Raw genomic sequence first — 17,613 nt, forward strand, 5'->3', positions numbered from 1 at the left:
AAACCTCGAGTTTAGTTTATATCCAAATTAGTTGGCCCATAACTATACCGAATGAGTCTTCCTTTCGACAACACTAAAAGTTGATTTAAATAAAATGGCTAATTGTCATTATTGCACATGAGCAGAAGATTATAGAACTGTGTTCCTTTTCCTTGGACACTTTAAAACATTCAGAGAACTAGTGAGGTACAAGAATAAAGATGTTTTTCCATGACAAAAAAAAAAGAGCAGGTTTGGTAAAAAACCTTGATCTGAGAGACAGACAAGATGGCCAACAGAGCTGAGTGTAGAATATAACATTGTCCTATAATGGACAGTAAAAATGGCTGCATAAATGCCTTTTAAGCTCTCAAGGAGAAAAATATTTCAGAAAGGTATTTATTGTTGAGGCATTATTTTGTTAAGTTAACCTGTGCTATCCGCTCCTTACCACTCAGGTCCAACCGTTTGTGAAAAGAGTATGAGAACAAATCCTTCAGAAAAAAACTTTATACTCCTTTCGGATTTCGGTTGTTTAAAAGATCACTGCTACATTAAAACCACACGTACTTATGAGCAACATCAGAAAAGGCTTTGAAGACAATTTCCTCTACACTGTTCTGCCTATTGGTTGCTTTTACACGTCCCGCCTCATTATTGATGCTGATTGGCAGTGTCCAGGTCCAATAACATGGCAGCGTGATTCATTAAAACACTGTAGGTTGCAGTGAGGTTATTTGGGAGAGGGTGGTCTCCCTGGAAATGGCACAGTCTCTCACACCAGTTTGGGGTTTAGGACTGTCTTCCCCTCAGACAGGCCCGTTGACTGCTGGCATCTCTGGGCACTGGGGTGGATCCTCTCTGGAGGGGGGGGAGAAGAGAGGGTATAGAGATAAGCGATTTAAGAAAGTGAGGAAGATGGAGACAAAGTGAGAGGGTGATAACATAATCCAACATTGCAGACTGCCTCTCCTCCTTCTCTGGCAGGCTAGAGTTCACAGTAAATACTTCTACAGGCTCACAACGCTGGCAACTAGCAATGCTATTGTTCAACGTCCAGATGTGTGGCTTGGCTCTGGCTGTTAGGAAAAGGAAACCGGGTTGCTAGAATATTTTTAGCCCTGATCTGCCTGAGATCTCTATGTGCAAGCATGCATTATTTGTACACACACGAGCTGGCACCTACTTGTTGTCTGTCTGATGGGTGGGGGTCGAGGCTGGTGGTGTGTCTGCTGCAAGCTGTGCATTTGGGGGGGACTTGGGCGCGTCTGTGAGGGACAGTTTTTCCAGAGGGATGGGGTTCTCACTGTAGCACAGAGAAAAAGTTAGTTTTTTTTGCTTGTTAGTCAGTGATCAACAGAAGTGTGTGTGTAGAAAATAAACATGTGAAGAGTGTTTTGAGTTGAACTGTATTTTGGTAGTTTAACCACTTGAACTCATATTTAAAATGCTAGTGATTCTTCCTCTTCAGTAAAGCACATTCATAGCTCATGGTAAGCTCCCTGGATTTCCAAACTCTGAATCCAGTCATTTCAGTTCAAGTCCAGTGTATAATTACTTCAATGTGGTAGTTATGTTTCAAATATAGATGTTTATTTACATGGGTACTAAAGCTTGAGTGGACTTCTACAGAAAATGATTTAGCATTGACTGTGTGAGTATGACGAGTCTATACCTCATGTTAAACCAACCTTTTGACTTCTGCTTTCTTGTTGGCGCCCGAGCTGGTGGTTTCCGTTGCGGCGGCAGTCTTGTCGTCCTCCTCGCTGTCGGAGCCCCCGGAGGAGCTGCTATCTGAGGCTACGAGGGGAGCCTTCCTACCTTCACCCACCGGCCACTCACCACCGGGAGAGGGGCTCGCACCTGGACACACAATCACTTTGGATTGTGTGTTAAGTAATGAAAGCCTTGTAAAACGTTTTATTGTTCTCAAATGCAATAATGACCGTCTCCTCAAGGGGGAGCTAAGCCAAATGTCAGGTGGCTGAAACCTCCCTTCATCCCACACTCACCACTCTTGTCCGGACCTGGTTTCACTTGTTTGTCTGCGTCACTGCTGCCTACGGGAGAGCTGCATCTGGGGCCAACATCTGGGCTGCAGGGAGAGGAGGTAAGCTTCAGGTACAGAGAACAGACAACACACCACTTGGTATGTAACACAATGAAGTAAACAACAAGATCTTATGTTGGTGATTTAAAAAAGGTCTTACTAAAAACAGTTTGACAAGTTACAATATCCCAGACACTAACATCAAATGTATATAAAATTGTATGGAGAGTGTTTGGTTCCCACCTGCTGAAAGGTTGGAACTCCGTGAAGTTGGCCCAACCTGCCTCCTGTTTGTCTCCTCCACTCCCCCCTGGGGAATCCCAGCCTGCAGGACCCGGAGAGGACGAGTTACCCCCAGCTTCCCCGAAACTCGCTGTCCAGCTTGGACCTTCACATGATAACATGGTAAGAGGAAAAAGTCTACAATGGTTTTCGCAAAGTGGAAATCATTCATGATGACTGTCTAATTGATTGAGTAAATATGGGTAATAAGCATAGTTTACAAATAGCTGATTGACTGCCAGGCGTACTGGGAGTGTTGTCCTTGCTCTCCTTCAGGCTGCCTGGATCTGAGGCGCTCTGTCTGGAGTCGTCGTCCTCGTCTGAGCCCGACCCGCGGTCCCGCTCCCGACCCCCGTTCTCCAGACTGCTTCTGGAGCTGCTCTCTGAGGTGTGGGACACCCCAAACCTGACACACACACATGGAGAGAAAGAAGAGCGGTTTGATGAGAAAAAGAGAAATCGAGGGCGAGAGCTGCACATTGGCATAACATCCCCTACTTTGTTTTTGGATCTTGAATTTTTACCAACCGTGTTCTGGATTTGACTTGTGTTGCATAGTTAATCTCCTTCTCCTCCCAAATGTCGTCCTCCTCTTCAGCATCGTCAAACTGACGTATCCTCTCTTTACAGCAGGCCTCAAAGGCAGTAGCGTTGGCCTGCATTCAACACAGGGAGAGGGAAACGCATGTAAACAATTAACTTTCACTACACACACAATGAAGCTGTTAGACATTACAGAACAATACAACAACTTACACTATTATCATCAGCATCTAGATTGAAGTTTATTTCTGCAATCCGGTCAAATGTGGCACTTAGGAAAGGAAGGAAACAAAATAGCGTTTAATGCAAATAGCAGCTGTTAGCCCCCCCAGAGGTCTTTGTCATAGCAAACTGCTGTACAGTCTGTTTCAAAGCTGATTTCTGGTTATTGGAGAAGGAATAGTGGAACGGATGACTAAACTCACTTGATGTTTTCATCATGCTCACTGAACTCCTCATCGTTGAACCCAAACTGATCCACAAAGTTGGCAGTCATCTGCTGGATCTGATAGTCTGAGAAAGCCTGGGGGGGAAAAAAACATGAAATAATGATCTTTCCTCATGGGCAGACAAATGTGTCGTCATGGTGCTGTGGCTTCCTACCTGTTGGAGTGACAGATCGTTGGGGAAGGGACTCTCCATATCATCATCTTCACTGGAGGAGTGCAGGTTATGGGTGCTCACCTGGGACACACAGGGCAGACAGAGAATTAGAGTGAGGAAATGACAGACAGAATGTGTAGAAGGGAATGCTTGTGTGATTGAGCAAGAAAAAAAAGGGTGTCTGTGTGTTGGAGAGAGACAGAGATGGTGACTGAATGGTTGATACCAGTTCCACTGTGTTTCTCCTGTTGGTCTCTCTCAGGGTCTCATCCACAAAGCTCTCCCAGCGTCCTTTGCAGTCCTCTGGCAACTCTGCAATATCACAGTCCAGTTCTAACTGAGCACTCACCCAGGCACAGTAACCGGCAGTGGAACATTCTTTGATATTCTTTTATGAATACAGAAGTGGTAATCTGGCAGCTCATCAAAACACACATACCTTTGATGAGGTCACTGATCTGGGACTGGACTGGTCCTTTCTCTAGGTTCTGTACCACCATGTTGGCCATCCTGGTCAGGTGACCCATGTTACCTCTCCTAGCGCCGCCCTCCGCCCTGAGAGACAAAACCACACACCGGTTAATGACCTCTAACAGACACTACTATCATGTTAGATACCACCATTGCAGTGAAACAATACTGGACAATACTAAAAGCAGTTCCCTGGATTTGAGTGTCTGACATGTCTTACTGTATTTGATCATTCTCCTCCCAGGCGTCCAGGATCCTCTGTACCAACCGACACTTCTGGAAGAGCTGGGGAGGAAATAGAAGAAAAAATAAATAAATTCAGAGACAACATAAAAACAGAATAATAATGTATAACGCTCTCGGACCAACAGGCTCCGAGACGGCTTCTACCCCCAAGCCATAAGACTGCTAAATAGTAAATTAATGGTACCCAAACTATCTGCACTGACTACGCACACTCACTAGACCCCTCAAACTCAACTCTGGACCAGTTCCACTGTGTTTTTTCATTGTTTCCCTCTAAGTGGAACTGATTGGGTGCAATTAATAATCAGGTAGAACAGAAAACCAGCAGGCTTTGGACCTCGTATGGTGGAAGTTGAACACCCCTGCTCTAGACAATATATACACACTTCAATGACATTCACACACTTTCACACATTATATGCTGCTGCTACTCTGTTCTTTATTGGACTCATCTATCTTGATGCCTAGTCACTTTATCCTGCCTTCATGTACATAGACTCTACCTCTGCACATTGATTGATTTTACATCGTAGGGAAGGGCTCATAAGAAAATGAAATGTTATGTTTTACACTAGACTATTGACTGCACATAGACAGATAAATGCAGAGCTACCAAGCCACCTACATGTGCCACCAGGGTGTTGTGAAGGGTGGTCTCCTCCACCGGGTCGCTGGCCTTGGCTGGCTCCCCAGCCTCACCTACTGCCTCCCCCTGGTTCTCTGGGCCTGCTGGGGGCTTCTCTTCCTCGTGGTTCTGGAGGCCAGGGATGGGCCGCTCCTCTGGGACAGAGTGGTTCAGGATGGACGCCACACACAGCTCCACTTGGAAGTGCAAGAAGTTATTCCATGAGTACTTGAAGAACAGGTCCTGTGGAGAGCAAAGAACGAGAGAACCGTCGTGACCGATGGTGGGTGGCAGAACAAGAGAGAGCAAGAATGTGAGTGTGAACAACAGAAAGGAGAGGAAGTGAATAAAAGAAAAGAAAGTGCCAGAGCGTGAACAAATGAATGAATGCGAAAGAGTAAGAGAATGACAAGTTGATGAAACCCGGCGGTGCAGACACACCAGTAGCTGGTCCATTGTGGTGAGCTTGCAGAGCTCCTGACAGACACTGGGGGCGCTGGTCTGCAGCAGGGCGGCCACTAGCCGGGCCACGTGAAGGCGGGCATTCCCCAGCGGCTCCTCCAGAAGGCCAACGGTCGTCAGTATTGCACTTTTCTACACACACACCATGTTCAATTCAATTACTCAACAGTCCAATGTATACAGGAAGAACTGTGTTGAACAAGTTGATTCAATTGTGTGTTAATGGTTGGAGCTGAGGTAAACACCCTGAACAGCTTATTTATAAAAGTATGGTTTGAATTCTACTGCAGTCTGTTGGCCTCCAACATAATCAAATAAGAACATTTTAACAAAAAGTATTATTTGTATGTTTCATGACTGAGTCTTTCTTTCTTAGTACCCACAGACCACTGTAAATTGATCAGCCATACGGCCTTACTGTATATCCTTACCTTGGGGGGGTTCAGGAGAAGCTGCTGGAAGTCCTTTAGATGGGGCTCAATGGCATGTAGAATACTGCTGTTGACAGTGTAAGACCTTTCATATCCCTGAGAATAGAGATCCATCAGCCCCTCCAACCTGGGACAGAAAGAGAGAACAAGGGAGGGTAAAGGAAAAATATGTTCACATGCTAAAATAGCTGGAGAGATGGTCCCTGTCCAGAAACAACCTCTAGCCCCTAACCCTGCCTTAAGCATTTGGGAGATCTGAGAGGATTAGTCAGGTGTAAGCAATGTGGTGATAAATCCAGACAGCCTATCAGAAGGCAAGGTGGATGTATTACCATATTCCTTAAATCTATCATATCCTTTTAAGATCTCCACAAGTGGCTAGAGGTTGTTTGTGGACAAGGTAATGGAAAGAGATATGAGGGAGAGAGAGTTTATTTGAGGAGAGAGAACAGTTGTTCCACTCACCCGGACCTCCTGGTCTCCAGTAAGGTAAGTAGCACTTGAGTTCCGTTAACAATGGAGGCCTCACTCCTCTCCCCCTCAAACATGGTCTTCAGGAGCCCAGCTACGCTCTCCTGTGACTCTAGAACAGCCAATAAGGGGTCGGCCTCGACGTTCTCCTGCATCTGATTGGCCTGGTCTCGACTAAGGCGGATGATGTCACAAAGCGTCTGGGACGCATTTGATTGTCTCTGGAAAAATGTAATAAAAAAGGATTCATACTTCTGACCAGATAATTAATATCAACTGCCGTGCCTTGTCCAGGAGAATTCTGAAATATCAGTTTAAGGTCTGACTCACTTCCTCATCTTTGCCTGTGTGGATGAGCTCTGTGAGTCTCTGAATAAGCTTCTCTTCGCTCAGCCACTGAGATAAGGAAAGAAAAATAATGACAGGGAATGAATGAGAGAAATACAAGACGTCCAGGTCAATAAGAAATTACACTTATAATTGAACAACATTTATGAGAACAGGAACGGCTGGCAGACAGTGGCAGCTTACATTGAGAACCTCCTGTCTCAAGGGGGCAGGCTCCACACAGCTGATGAGGCGAAGCAGCAGGTCCATCATGGCGGAGGCGTCGATGTGTTTCAGCACCAGGCCGATGAAGCCATCCTTTTTCCTCAGGAAGGAAATTACCTGGCACAAGAGAGACATTTGGTGAGCTCCAGGTAGGTCCTTACACTTTCTATATCCACCTTTATAACTGCTTGGGCATTGTGGTTACCTGTTCTGTTTTCCTAGCGATGAGGTTGCCGATGGTCTTGCTGAAGAAGCTGGCTAGTAGCGGGTTGAGAGGCGGTTCCTGCTCCAGGAAGTGGTAGAGAGTCTCTAGGAGTGACTCGTCCCCGCCCAACTTGTCGTTGATGAGGGACACATCTGAAGTCAAGAGCTCACAGGCGATGTTAGGGAACCTGTAGCGAGGGGACAACCGGATGAGAGGGGGAGAAACAGTCTAAGGAAAGGCTGTGTGGGAGGGAGGTGTACAGTCTGTATTAATTCTTGAAATATAACTTTTACAATGTTTGGAAATATTCTGACAATGCTCATCTCATCAATTCTGAATTCATGTTTATTGGACCGAGTATACTGATGACCACATTGTGTATGCTATGCTAACAGACCCAATCATGACCAGGGCCCAGTTTCCCAAAAGTATCTTAAGGCTAAGTTCTTCGTTAGAACCATAGCATCCTATCCTAACTCCGGCATTAAGATGCTTTTGGGAAACAGGGCCTATTTGGTGTTCTTTGTGTCGTCAGCTACTTTAGAGGGCAAGATGTTGTCCACAAGAGGGCTTGCATACAATTAGGAATTAGAATAGTAATGTAATAGGATCTCTGGGCATGTTTCAAACCCAACACCACCTGTTGTACTCTTCTGTTACATTAGAAGAATCAACCTAAAAACATTAGCTAATTTAGAGGCATCTACCATGGCACTGGTAGTTCTGTTCCCAGTTCATGACATTGTGAGTTAAAAACAGTGTTTCTACTGTAAATTATCAGTCTTCAACCTTAAAAGCCTTCATAAACATATCTTGGCTCCCACTAAATTCAGGATTCAATCCAATTAACGAGTTATAGGCATTGTGGCTTTTAAAGGCAATGTTCCCGTTTTTGCAGAGATCCCATTCACAGTAAAGAAAATATACACTGCTCAAAAAAATAAAGGGAACACTTAAACAACACAATGTAACTCCAAGTCAATCACACTTCTGTGATATCACACTGTCCACTTAGGAAGCAACACTGATTGACAATAAATTCCACATGCTGTTGTGCAAATGGAATAGACAACAGGTGGAAATTATAGGCAATTAGTAAGACACCCCCAATAAAGGAGTGGTTCTGCAGGTAGTGACCACAGACCACTTCTCAGTTCCTATGCTTCCTGGCTGATGTTTTGGTCACTTTTGAATGCTGGCGGTGCTTTCACTCTAGTGGTAACATGAGACGGAGTCTACAACCCACACAAGTGGCTCAGGTAGTGCAGCTCATCCAGGATGGAACATCAATGCGAGCTGTGGCAAGAAGGTTTGCTGTGTCTGTCAGCGTAGTGTCCAGAGCATGGAGGCGCTACCAGGAGACAGGCCAGTACATCAGGAGACGTGGAGGAGGCCGTAGGAGGGCAACAACCCAGCAGCAGGACCGCTACCTCCGCCTTTGTGCAAGGAGGAGCACTGCCAGAGCCCTGCAAAATTACCTGCAGCAGGCCACAAATGTGCATGTGTCTGCTCAAACAGTCAGAAACAGACTCCATGAGGGTGGTATGAGGGCCTGATGTCCACAGGTGGGGGTTGTGCTTACAGCCCAACACCGCGCAGAACGTTTGGCCAACTTTGATGTAGTGTCCTTAAAACAAGTCAAAATGAGGCTCAGTAGTGTGTGTGGCCTCCACGTGCCTGTATGACCTCCCTACAACGCCTGGGCATGCTCCTGATGAGGTGGCGGATGGTCTCCAAAGGGATCTCCTCCCAGACCTGGACTAAAGCATCCGCCAACTCCTGGACAGTCTGTGGTGCAACATGGCGTTGGTAGATGGAGCGAGACATGATGTCCCAGATGTGCTCAATTGGATTCAGGTCTGGGGAACGGGCGGGCCAGTCCATATGCCTTCCTCTTGCAGGAACTGTGGACACACTCCAGCCACATGGGGTCTAGCATTGTCTTGCATTAGGAGGAACCCAGGGCCAACCGCACCAGCATATGGTCTCACAGGGGGTCTGAGGATCTCATCTCGGTACCTAATGGCAGTCAGGCTACCTCAGGCGAGCACATGGCTGTGCGGCCCCCCCAAAGAAATGCCACCCCACACCATGACTGACCCACCGCCAAACCGGTCATGCTGGAGGATGTTGTAGGCAGCAGAACGTTCTCCACGGCGTCTCCAGACTCTGTCACGTGTTCAGTGTGAACCTGCTTACATCTATGAAGAGCACAGGGCGCCAGTGGCGAATTTGCCAATCTTGGTGTTCTCTGGCAAATGCCAATCGTCCTGCACGGTGTTGGGCTGTAAGCACAACCCCCAGCTGTGGACGTCGGGCCCTCATACCACCCTCATGGAGTCTGTTTCTGACCGTTTGAGCAGACACATGCACATTTGTGGCCTGCTGGAGGTCATTTTGCAGGGCTCTGGCAGTGCTCCTCCTGCTCCTCCTTGCACAAAGGCGGAGGTAGCGGTCCTGCTGCTGGGTTGTTGCCCTCCTACGGCCTCCTCCACGTCTCCTGATGTACTGGCCTGTCTCCTGGTAGTGCCTCCATGCTCTGGACACTACGCTGACAGACACAGCAAACCTTCTTGCCACAGCTCGCATTGATGTTCCATCCTGGATGAGCTGCACTACCTGAGCCACTTGTGTAGGTTGTAGACTCCGTCTCATGCTACCACTAGAGTGAAAGCACCACCAGCATTCAAAAGTGACCAAAACATCAGCCAGGAAGCATAGGAACTGAGAAGTGGTCTGTGGTCACCACCTGCAGAACCACTCCTTTATTGGGGGTGTCTTACTTATTGTCTATAATTTCCACCTGTTGTCTATTCCATTTGCACAACAGCATGTGACATTTGTCAATCAGTGTTGCTTCCTAAGTGGACAGTTTGATTTCACAGAAGTGTGATCGACTTGGAGTTACATTGTGTTGTTCAAGTGTTCCCTTTATTTTTTGAGCAGTGTATCTAGCCTTTATTTAACTGGGCAAGTCAGTTGAGAACAAATTCTTATTTACAATGACGGCCTACCCCAACCAAACCTGGATGACGCTGGGCCAATTGTGAGCCACCCTATGGGACTCCCAATCATAGCCGGGTGCAGCCTGGATTCGAACCAGAGACTGTAGTGACGCCTCTTGCACTGAGATGCAATAATTTAATATGTCTGCTCAATCGATATTGCCTCTAAAAGCCACAATGCCTATTATATAACCCAATTTATATATTTGCTATATAGGAGACAGTGGGTGAGAGGTAACAACCTGGCCTCACATCTAAACTTGTGGGTTCAAATCTGTGTTTTTGTTTAAACAATTCTCAACATCAAATATTTGAAGAGAACTGTGTATTTTTGGGAGAGTATGAGGTAAGACCATTGCCTCAAGCATTGGGTCAAAGGTTTGAATCTAGCTTGCTGTGCTTGTTTGTTCTACTCAACCTCAACTGTGTGAAGAGAGCATATATAGTGAAGTACTCAGTGGCTCTGGAGTAAGAACCTTGCCTCAAACTGATGGTTGTGGGTTCCAAGCTAACTGGTTGTGTTTGTGCTTCCACAATTCTCAATATCAATCATATGCAGAGGCATGTATGAACTGTGAAGGTGTTGTGGCTCTGGGGTAAGAACATTTCCTCCCACACTGATGGTTATGGGTTCAAATCTAACTTTGCTAGTTTTATTCATGTTATTGGGGAGGTGCTGCCACAAATGGTTGGAGGACAGTGGTGTTGGAAGGGAGTGATGAGCAGACGGGATAAACCCCCCCTACCCCCACCTTCATAACAGTGATTATTTCCCCAAAAAAGTGGGCACTGCAGACCTTAATGCTGGAATCCGTTTTGGAATACTGACTGTTCAAACGTTAGAAGTGACCAAATCGGTTGTGTGTGCTCAGACAGCAGTAATTAGCTCACTAGTTAATAACGATGGGTGTGCGCACAGTGGTGTTGTAATAGTAACAACGGGTGTGTGCACAGTGGTGTAGATTGATTGGTGATGGTGCTCGTGCGTCCTATTACTCAAAGTTATGTAGCAAGCTAAGGTGACCACAACATCGGCCATGGACGTGTCCCAGATGCTTTGAATGTTAGAAATATTAAAATAACAATTTTAAAGCCTCAAAGATAACATGATACAACTTCCAAAATGAGTCCTTTGTAGCAAGCCACGGCACTCAACTAGCTAGCTTTCTAGCACATTTACTCATTTCTAAACAATTAACAAGCTAGTTATATTTTTGACAAGGACAGGTGGTAGCGGAGTAGCTAGCAAGCAACAAGATATGCCAAATAACAGTAAAAACCACTTGAGGGTAAATTAATCAGATTTGACTGTTCAGACAAGTTGCATGGCCATGAGTCGGATTTGTAGCCGTGGTTTGAAATGTGGCTTGAAATATCTGATTCCATGTGCTTTATGGACATTCACACTGCAAGAGAAAAATAACAGATTCGAAACAGATATGCAAAAAAATAAAATATGATTTGAGTCACTTCAAACTGCCAACGTGAACAAGGCTTTTGTTTTTCTAGGCAAAATCTGTATTTCAATATCAAGTGGCCATGGTGCTCCAGCCCCTTTTACCTCTAATCATCACAGCTGCCATTCAGCCAACTCCACAGACATAACTGGATTTGAACTCCCAACCTCAGTGACAAGGCAAAGACCCCACAGCCACAAGCTCTTTCACTCTAGACAGGGATCTCGGTGTTAGACATTGATAATCACAGGAAAACAAAGAATGTAATAGAGTGTATGCATGCTGGTCTTAGTTTGAAACTTGGCAGTTGGTACTTATCCACTGAGCATAGAACCCAGGCCATGTCAGAGCATGTTACGGACAAGCCCCTTTCATTTTGCACAACTGGTCTTTAGAGGAAAGGTCAGTCCGTGATGGCTTAAGCATAGGGTGTATTTGAATATTTATTTCATTAAAAGTATATTTTGTGAAGCACAAATGTTCTTACAATAATGACATAGTATACACGTGTGTTGAACAGCCACATTCAGCCCATCCCTCTTCCCCCTCGGGTGACCCTTTCTCACTTAAAGCGGCTCTTCTCCTCTAAGTCAGCAGGGGGCTCTGTGGTGATGAGGTTGACCAGCTCTGTCATGCAGTGATCCTGGGAGAGGAAGAGCAGCAGCCGGCGGTTCTGGGCCTTGCACTCCTGCAGGACATCATCCTCCTCCATGAGCTCCCGCAACGTCACGTCCTCCCGGTCCAGCAGCTGGTCGATGTGGGACGTGGTGTGCAGGTCAAACTTCCAGAACATGGTGGCTGCTTGGACAGGGGACACAGCCCTAGAAGGAAGGAGAGAGTCAGAGAGAGAGGGATGCAATGATGGCATGGCACCCTAGTAGCAGCCTAAGCAGAGAGCTCCTTTAAATAAGGGTTTTCATTTTATTATAATTATCAGCCGTTTCGTTTTTTTAACATCGGGTTTTGCTGCATATTTCTGGTGGTTTATGTAGCCCTCTACAAGATCATCACCAGACACTTCATCTCCCTGACTACCTTCTTCTGAGCAAGCAATGAACTGTCCCTCTCCATTTTTAAAGAATGCATACACTCAAAGACTTGGCCTCTATTGGTTGACCTAGCCAACTAAAGCTAGGCTACTCATGGTGATGTATTAATTGACCTAGCCAACTATAGCTAGGCTATTCATCATGATGTATGTATAGTTGACCTAGCCAACTATAGCTAGGCTACTCATAACGATGTATTGGTTGACCTAACTACTCATGGTGATGTATTGGTTGACCTAGCCAACTATTGCTAGGCTACTCATGATGATGTATTAGTTGACCTCGCCAACTATTGCTAGGCTACTCATGGTGATGTATTGGTTGACCTAGCCAACTATAGCTAGGCTACTCACGGTGATGTATGTATTGGTTGACCTAGCCAGCTATAGCTAGGCTACTCATGGTGATGTATTGGTTGACCTAGCCAACTATAGCTAGGCTACTCGTGATGATGTATGTATTAGTTGACTGAGCCAACTATAGCTAGGCTACTCGTGATGATGTATGTATTAGTTGACTGAGCCAACTATAGCTAGGCTACTCGTGATGATGTATGTATTAGTTGACTGAGCCAACTATAGCTAGGCTACTCGTGATGATGTATGTATTAGTTGACCGAGCCAACTATAGCTAGGCTACTCACGGTGATGTATGTATTAGTTGACTGAGCCAACTATAGCTAGGCTACTCACGGTGATGTATGTATTAGTTGACTGAGCCAACTATAGCTAGGCTACTCGTGATGATGTATGTATTAGTTGACTGAGCCAACTATAGCTAGGCTACTTGTGATGATGTATGTATTAGTTGACCGAGCCAACTATAGCTAGGCTACTCATGATGATGCATGTATTGGCCAACTATAGCGAGGCTACTCATGGTGATGTATTGGTTGACCTAGACAACTATAGCTAGCCTACTCATGACGATATCGCTTGCTTGTTTGTTTGTTTTTTGCTTTTGAGTCACTTTGAGATGAAAAATATATATATATATTTATTTTAGAGGAAGAAAAGGGAGATTAAAAGAGCTGTTCATGTGGTGGGGAGGGTAACCGGGGAAATACACAAAGAAACGGATGAAAACAATGAGGCAGGAACATCTAAAAACATCAACATGGTCACTGGCTCTGTCCACACATGAACAACAAACTCATTACAGATATAATTTGAGATGTAACCTCCAGTAATTGTGCTTACCAGTAGAAGAAATGTGGGTATCTTTAATCAGATCTCCCTCAGACAGGCAGGCATTTGTGTTTGTGCAGATGGCAGAGAGCGTGGCGAGACCTGGCATTTATCAGCATGGGTCTCCTCTTAGAACACAGGCATCCTTAGTACACAACACACTGAAAGGCTCACCATAACCTGAGAGAGAAGGGGATTACAATAAATTATAATTCAATTCATATAGGACCTTGCATCAGATCTCAAAGGCATCTATTATTAGTCAACAGCAGTATTTGCATAGTCATCTTTAAGCAAGATGCATGTGTTGCATCAGATTTACTCAGACTACTCGACATCACAAGGAGGATTCTAAACAGAGCTTTTCAAGAAAGACGTTTGTCTGGCTGCCATTAGTTATAAGATCATGACCTAGCCTTCTAGTTAGTAGGTTGCTAGTGAGAAAGCTGTAGCGGGGTTTGACTTTAGAAATCTTAGCTTTGGGCAGCCGAAACCTAAGTCAACGTGCTTCTATAGAATTCTTAGCTTTCAGTTATGAATGAGTCAATGAACTGATGTGCCAACGGCCTGCCCCGACTTGCCTTGTGGCTTATAAAAAAAGAAGAGAACTAGGCCTAATCTAACGTTATATATCAACTCAACTTAGCCTAACAACGGTGAAATGTGCAACGCTTATTGTTGTGTCGTCAAGAACACTAACAATAAAAGAACTTCAGCTAACTTAATTACTTGAAGACAGTAGTGAATGGCATTTAGGCCAACAATGGAGAGGCTCACACAGAAATACAGGCACACCATCAACTAAGAGATGCTGGCTGGAAAATCTTAAACAAAATCCCAGATGCATGCTTTGGGTCTTGTTAGGCCTATGCAAATGCTTTATGAAATGAGATAATCATTTTGAAATGGATTATAGGCTTGCATAGGCTACCAATTACAGTCAAATTCATGAGTACTTTGTCTGAAGTCTAATGTATGAACACTGGGGTGACGAGCAGGGTTAGCTGCCTAGCTACTACAATGAATATTATCTGTATGCTTTAAAAAATATGCAAAAGTAAATGCATCTAGTGCACACTACCCTTTCCTGGACCCTCACTCATACGTCACTAATGTGAAAAGGTTGTGGTTAACTCTAGCTACTTCACTGTTCTTGACATCAGCATTTCACACTGAACAACCTAGCTATAGGTCTAGGCAACCACAAATATAGACAGGAAATTAGAATAGTTTTGAAAAATCTGTTGGCCATGGTTGCTATGATAAACACACTAACTAGCCTATCAAGACCATTATTTAGATATGTTGGAAGGGACCAAATCAAACCAACTTGCTTAGTCAACAAAAGACAAATGTGCTGGCCGGTGCAATATTACACCGACTGGCCGCCCACACAACACAAGAATGGGTCTGAAAAAGAAAATCAAAGTGTTTCCTACTCTTTCCTCTTATTTGGACAATCCTGCACGTGCAGGAGAGTCCATCTGGCATACATTTACAAAGAGCACACTAGTGCAACAATAACCCCTAGAGTGCTCCCCTGTGGATGCTACACAGGAAAAAGCTAAAACTTGACTTCTCATCTAAAATAGAACTCACCAGGGGCATCCTCAGCAAAACAGTCCGCTGGCTAATAGAGTAAATGATGAAAAGAGGAGCAATGGTTGAAGAGCAATCAACTGGATGCTATGACCCAACAGTAGCCTGTCATTAAGCAAAGCAAGTGGCTTATGGGGCAGCATAGTAATGCAGCGTTCGTTCACATGCTCGTCAGACATTCCTATTTCCTAGTTGTGATGTCGGATATACGACCATTTCATTCATGTGCTTTTTGATCGGAACAAGTCGTCAACCAACAAGATTTTAGTTAGCTTGATAAGCTAGCTAACGTTGGTAATAATACAAGTTTTCTAGCTTCCTTAACATTGACAATATGGTCAATCTAGCTTCTTTATAAGGTTGTAGTTCTCAATAACATCAACTATTTTCTCCGAGTTTCCCCACTTGTAATTCAGACTTGGAGGGTCGTTTAAGTGAAACTTCCCAGTCGGAACTAGGAATTTCTGATAACTCTGATAGCACATGAACACAGCATAGACAGAGCAAACAGAGGGCAGGCTGTCACAAATCTTAGATGGCTTCCTTTCCTTGTTTCCTCACCTTCATGACCACTGATTAGATATGCAAAAGCAAAATGGTGGAAACTTATAAAGTCTACTACAATCGGTGGTTATGAAGGAGAGTTGATAGGGAAAGGAGGCTATCTAAGATAATTGGGACATAGCCAGGCTCTCCCATTTCCTAATTAGGCGCTTATCAGTCTCAGTTGGCTGCACTGCTAAGCACCTGCAGGTGTGCTTCTCCATGAGTTGCTAACAAAAGTAGCCTCATTTAAGATGCTCTTTCTTGTTGCCACCTTATACCTAGGATTCAAGATGTGGTTGGTTTTGAATAATTGCTTTATTACAAACATGACCATTTTGTTTTGTCTGTAGGCCTATCAAAGACCTCAGCTACAGCCTTTTTCTCCCGTTTCCATTACTTAGATGCAGGCAGTATACTTATCCTGCCCCCACTCTCCAATGGACATGTACCATTGCTACAGTTGTCAAAGTGTATATTATTTGTAGTATTTTCTCATGTAAACATATTTTTACATGATTATTTAATTCACTTCAACACTCCACCAATTCTACTTTTCCGTGTCAATAATTTATTTGAAAAAACAGTTGCAAGATAAATAACCCTTTAGGGTCTACTATCACTCCTTGTCTGACAATGCAGGGACATGTGTTCTGTAGAACTGTAAAATGATATGTTGGTAGCCTTGGCAAGAAATGCACATCAACTGCTGAGTGTTGGAAGCTCACATTTCTGTTTACTTCACAAGTCACTACAGTAGTACTTGCTGGGTACTTCTATTCACTACTTGGAGATTTGACATTGATTATTTATAAGCTAAAGCTGCCAGTGCCATACCCGTGCCCTGCAGTTGGAAACGGGGTTGAGTTTGTTTGTTCAATGGATAGAAATTCCAAGACCGTCGATTTGTTTTTAGACAACTATAATTTTCAACGGTGTGGAATTTTCCGCAACAAGTATATCTTCACGAATGCAAGAAGTAACATGTTAGATAGTTAGCGTTTCTTGCAACCAAGACATGATCTTGAACGAACTTCACTTCTCTTTTTGGTCTTGCTAACGTCGAATGTCTGAACAGCAGCAGCTAACGTCAGCTAGTATTAACGTTAGTTAGGACATATTAGCAAGCAACCTAATTCAGTTAGCAAAGTAGATTGGCTAAGCCAGATGGATTCGACAGTCAAAGGCGGAGAGAATCCTGAGCCGCTAGCTATCCAGGTAGTTAGCTAACCTAGCTAACTTAACGTTAACATACAATTTAGCTAGTTTTAGCACATGGACTTGAGCAAATTATCATCAACTTTGTCGCCAGATGGTTAAAGGGCTGGGTGTCGGCGTTAGTGTCTCTCCGAGTCCGATAACTAGCAGCTAACGTTAACATTAGCATAACTTTAGCTGGCTAAATTGGCAAAAGCTAGCTAACCCTCTTCAGCTAACTAGGTACTGATAGCTCAACCAGGTATTTTAAGTCGCCAAGCACAAATAACTCACCAGCTTTAGCTAGACAACGTTGGTCGAGAAACTTACCGTGTTGTTCAAAGTTTGCAATCCACTCGTCTGTATGGCTAACGTTAGTTAGCGAGCTAGCCAAATGTGATTTGTTTTGATGGTTCAGGCTGACGAGCAGTATGAGCAAAGTATCTGTCAACCTGGTGACACGGATATTATTCTCTTGCGACGTGGCAACGGACAGGCCTCACATGTGTACCTTGTATATTCAATATTATTACGCGTAATATCTATGTATGTCCTCTACAGTACATAAATTCAAAAGCTAGCCTGTTACAAGCTAAAGCAGGAAAAACTCGGTCATATCTTCGAAACAAAATGGCGAATATTCTAGCGGAGGCGCG

The 17,613-nt window shown here is 44.5% G+C and overlaps 1 protein-coding gene across 5 annotated transcripts; it reads right to left on the reverse strand.

Moving 5' to 3' along the window:
* Positions 1 to 17,613, reverse strand: LOC112216964 (serine/threonine-protein phosphatase 6 regulatory subunit 2). Of its 5 annotated transcripts, none has more exons than XM_024377134.2 (23): positions 17,288 to 17,613; positions 13,631 to 13,798; positions 11,949 to 12,203; positions 6,921 to 7,107; positions 6,695 to 6,832; positions 6,494 to 6,559; positions 6,158 to 6,384; positions 5,693 to 5,819; positions 5,241 to 5,393; positions 4,800 to 5,042; positions 4,149 to 4,213; positions 3,897 to 4,012; positions 3,684 to 3,769; positions 3,458 to 3,538; positions 3,280 to 3,377; positions 3,068 to 3,125; positions 2,840 to 2,967; positions 2,560 to 2,717; positions 2,273 to 2,354; positions 1,992 to 2,074; positions 1,671 to 1,857; positions 1,166 to 1,285; positions 1 to 840 (listed from the first exon to the last, which is right to left on the reverse strand). In XM_024377134.2, exons 3-23 carry the CDS (start codon positions 12,173 to 12,175, stop codon positions 789 to 791), a joined length of 2,682 nt encoding a protein of 893 aa, XP_024232902.1. In that variant the 5' UTR covers positions 12,176 to 12,203; positions 13,631 to 13,798; positions 17,288 to 17,613; the 3' UTR covers positions 1 to 788. The 5 variants fall into 5 exon arrangements, with proteins under 5 accessions (XP_024232902.1, XP_024232900.1, XP_024232901.1 ...); XM_024377132.2 differs by having other exon boundaries at positions 2,273 to 2,417; XM_024377133.2 differs by having other exon boundaries at positions 2,533 to 2,717.

This window comes from Oncorhynchus tshawytscha, linkage group LG17 (genome assembly GCF_018296145.1).
Source record: "Oncorhynchus tshawytscha isolate Ot180627B linkage group LG17, Otsh_v2.0, whole genome shotgun sequence".
Classification (NCBI taxonomy): Eukaryota; Metazoa; Chordata; class Actinopteri; order Salmoniformes; family Salmonidae; genus Oncorhynchus; species Oncorhynchus tshawytscha.

What these genes read in the sequence shown, in the direction of transcription:
- LOC112216964 (XM_024377130.2), bottom strand. Translation starts at nt 12,175, where the DNA reads ATGTTCTGGAAGTTTGACCTGCACACCACGTCCCACATCGACCAGCTG. An exon ending in CCACAATGGACCAGCTACTG is followed by an intron (nt 5,043 to 5,240) that starts GTGTGTCTGCAC and finishes TGCTCTCCACAG; the next exon opens with GACCTGTTCTTCAAGTACTC. An exon ending in ACCAGGTCCGGACAAGAGTG is followed by an intron (nt 1,858 to 1,991) that starts GTGAGTGTGGGA and finishes CACAATCCAAAG; the next exon opens with TGATTGTGTGTCCAGGTGCG.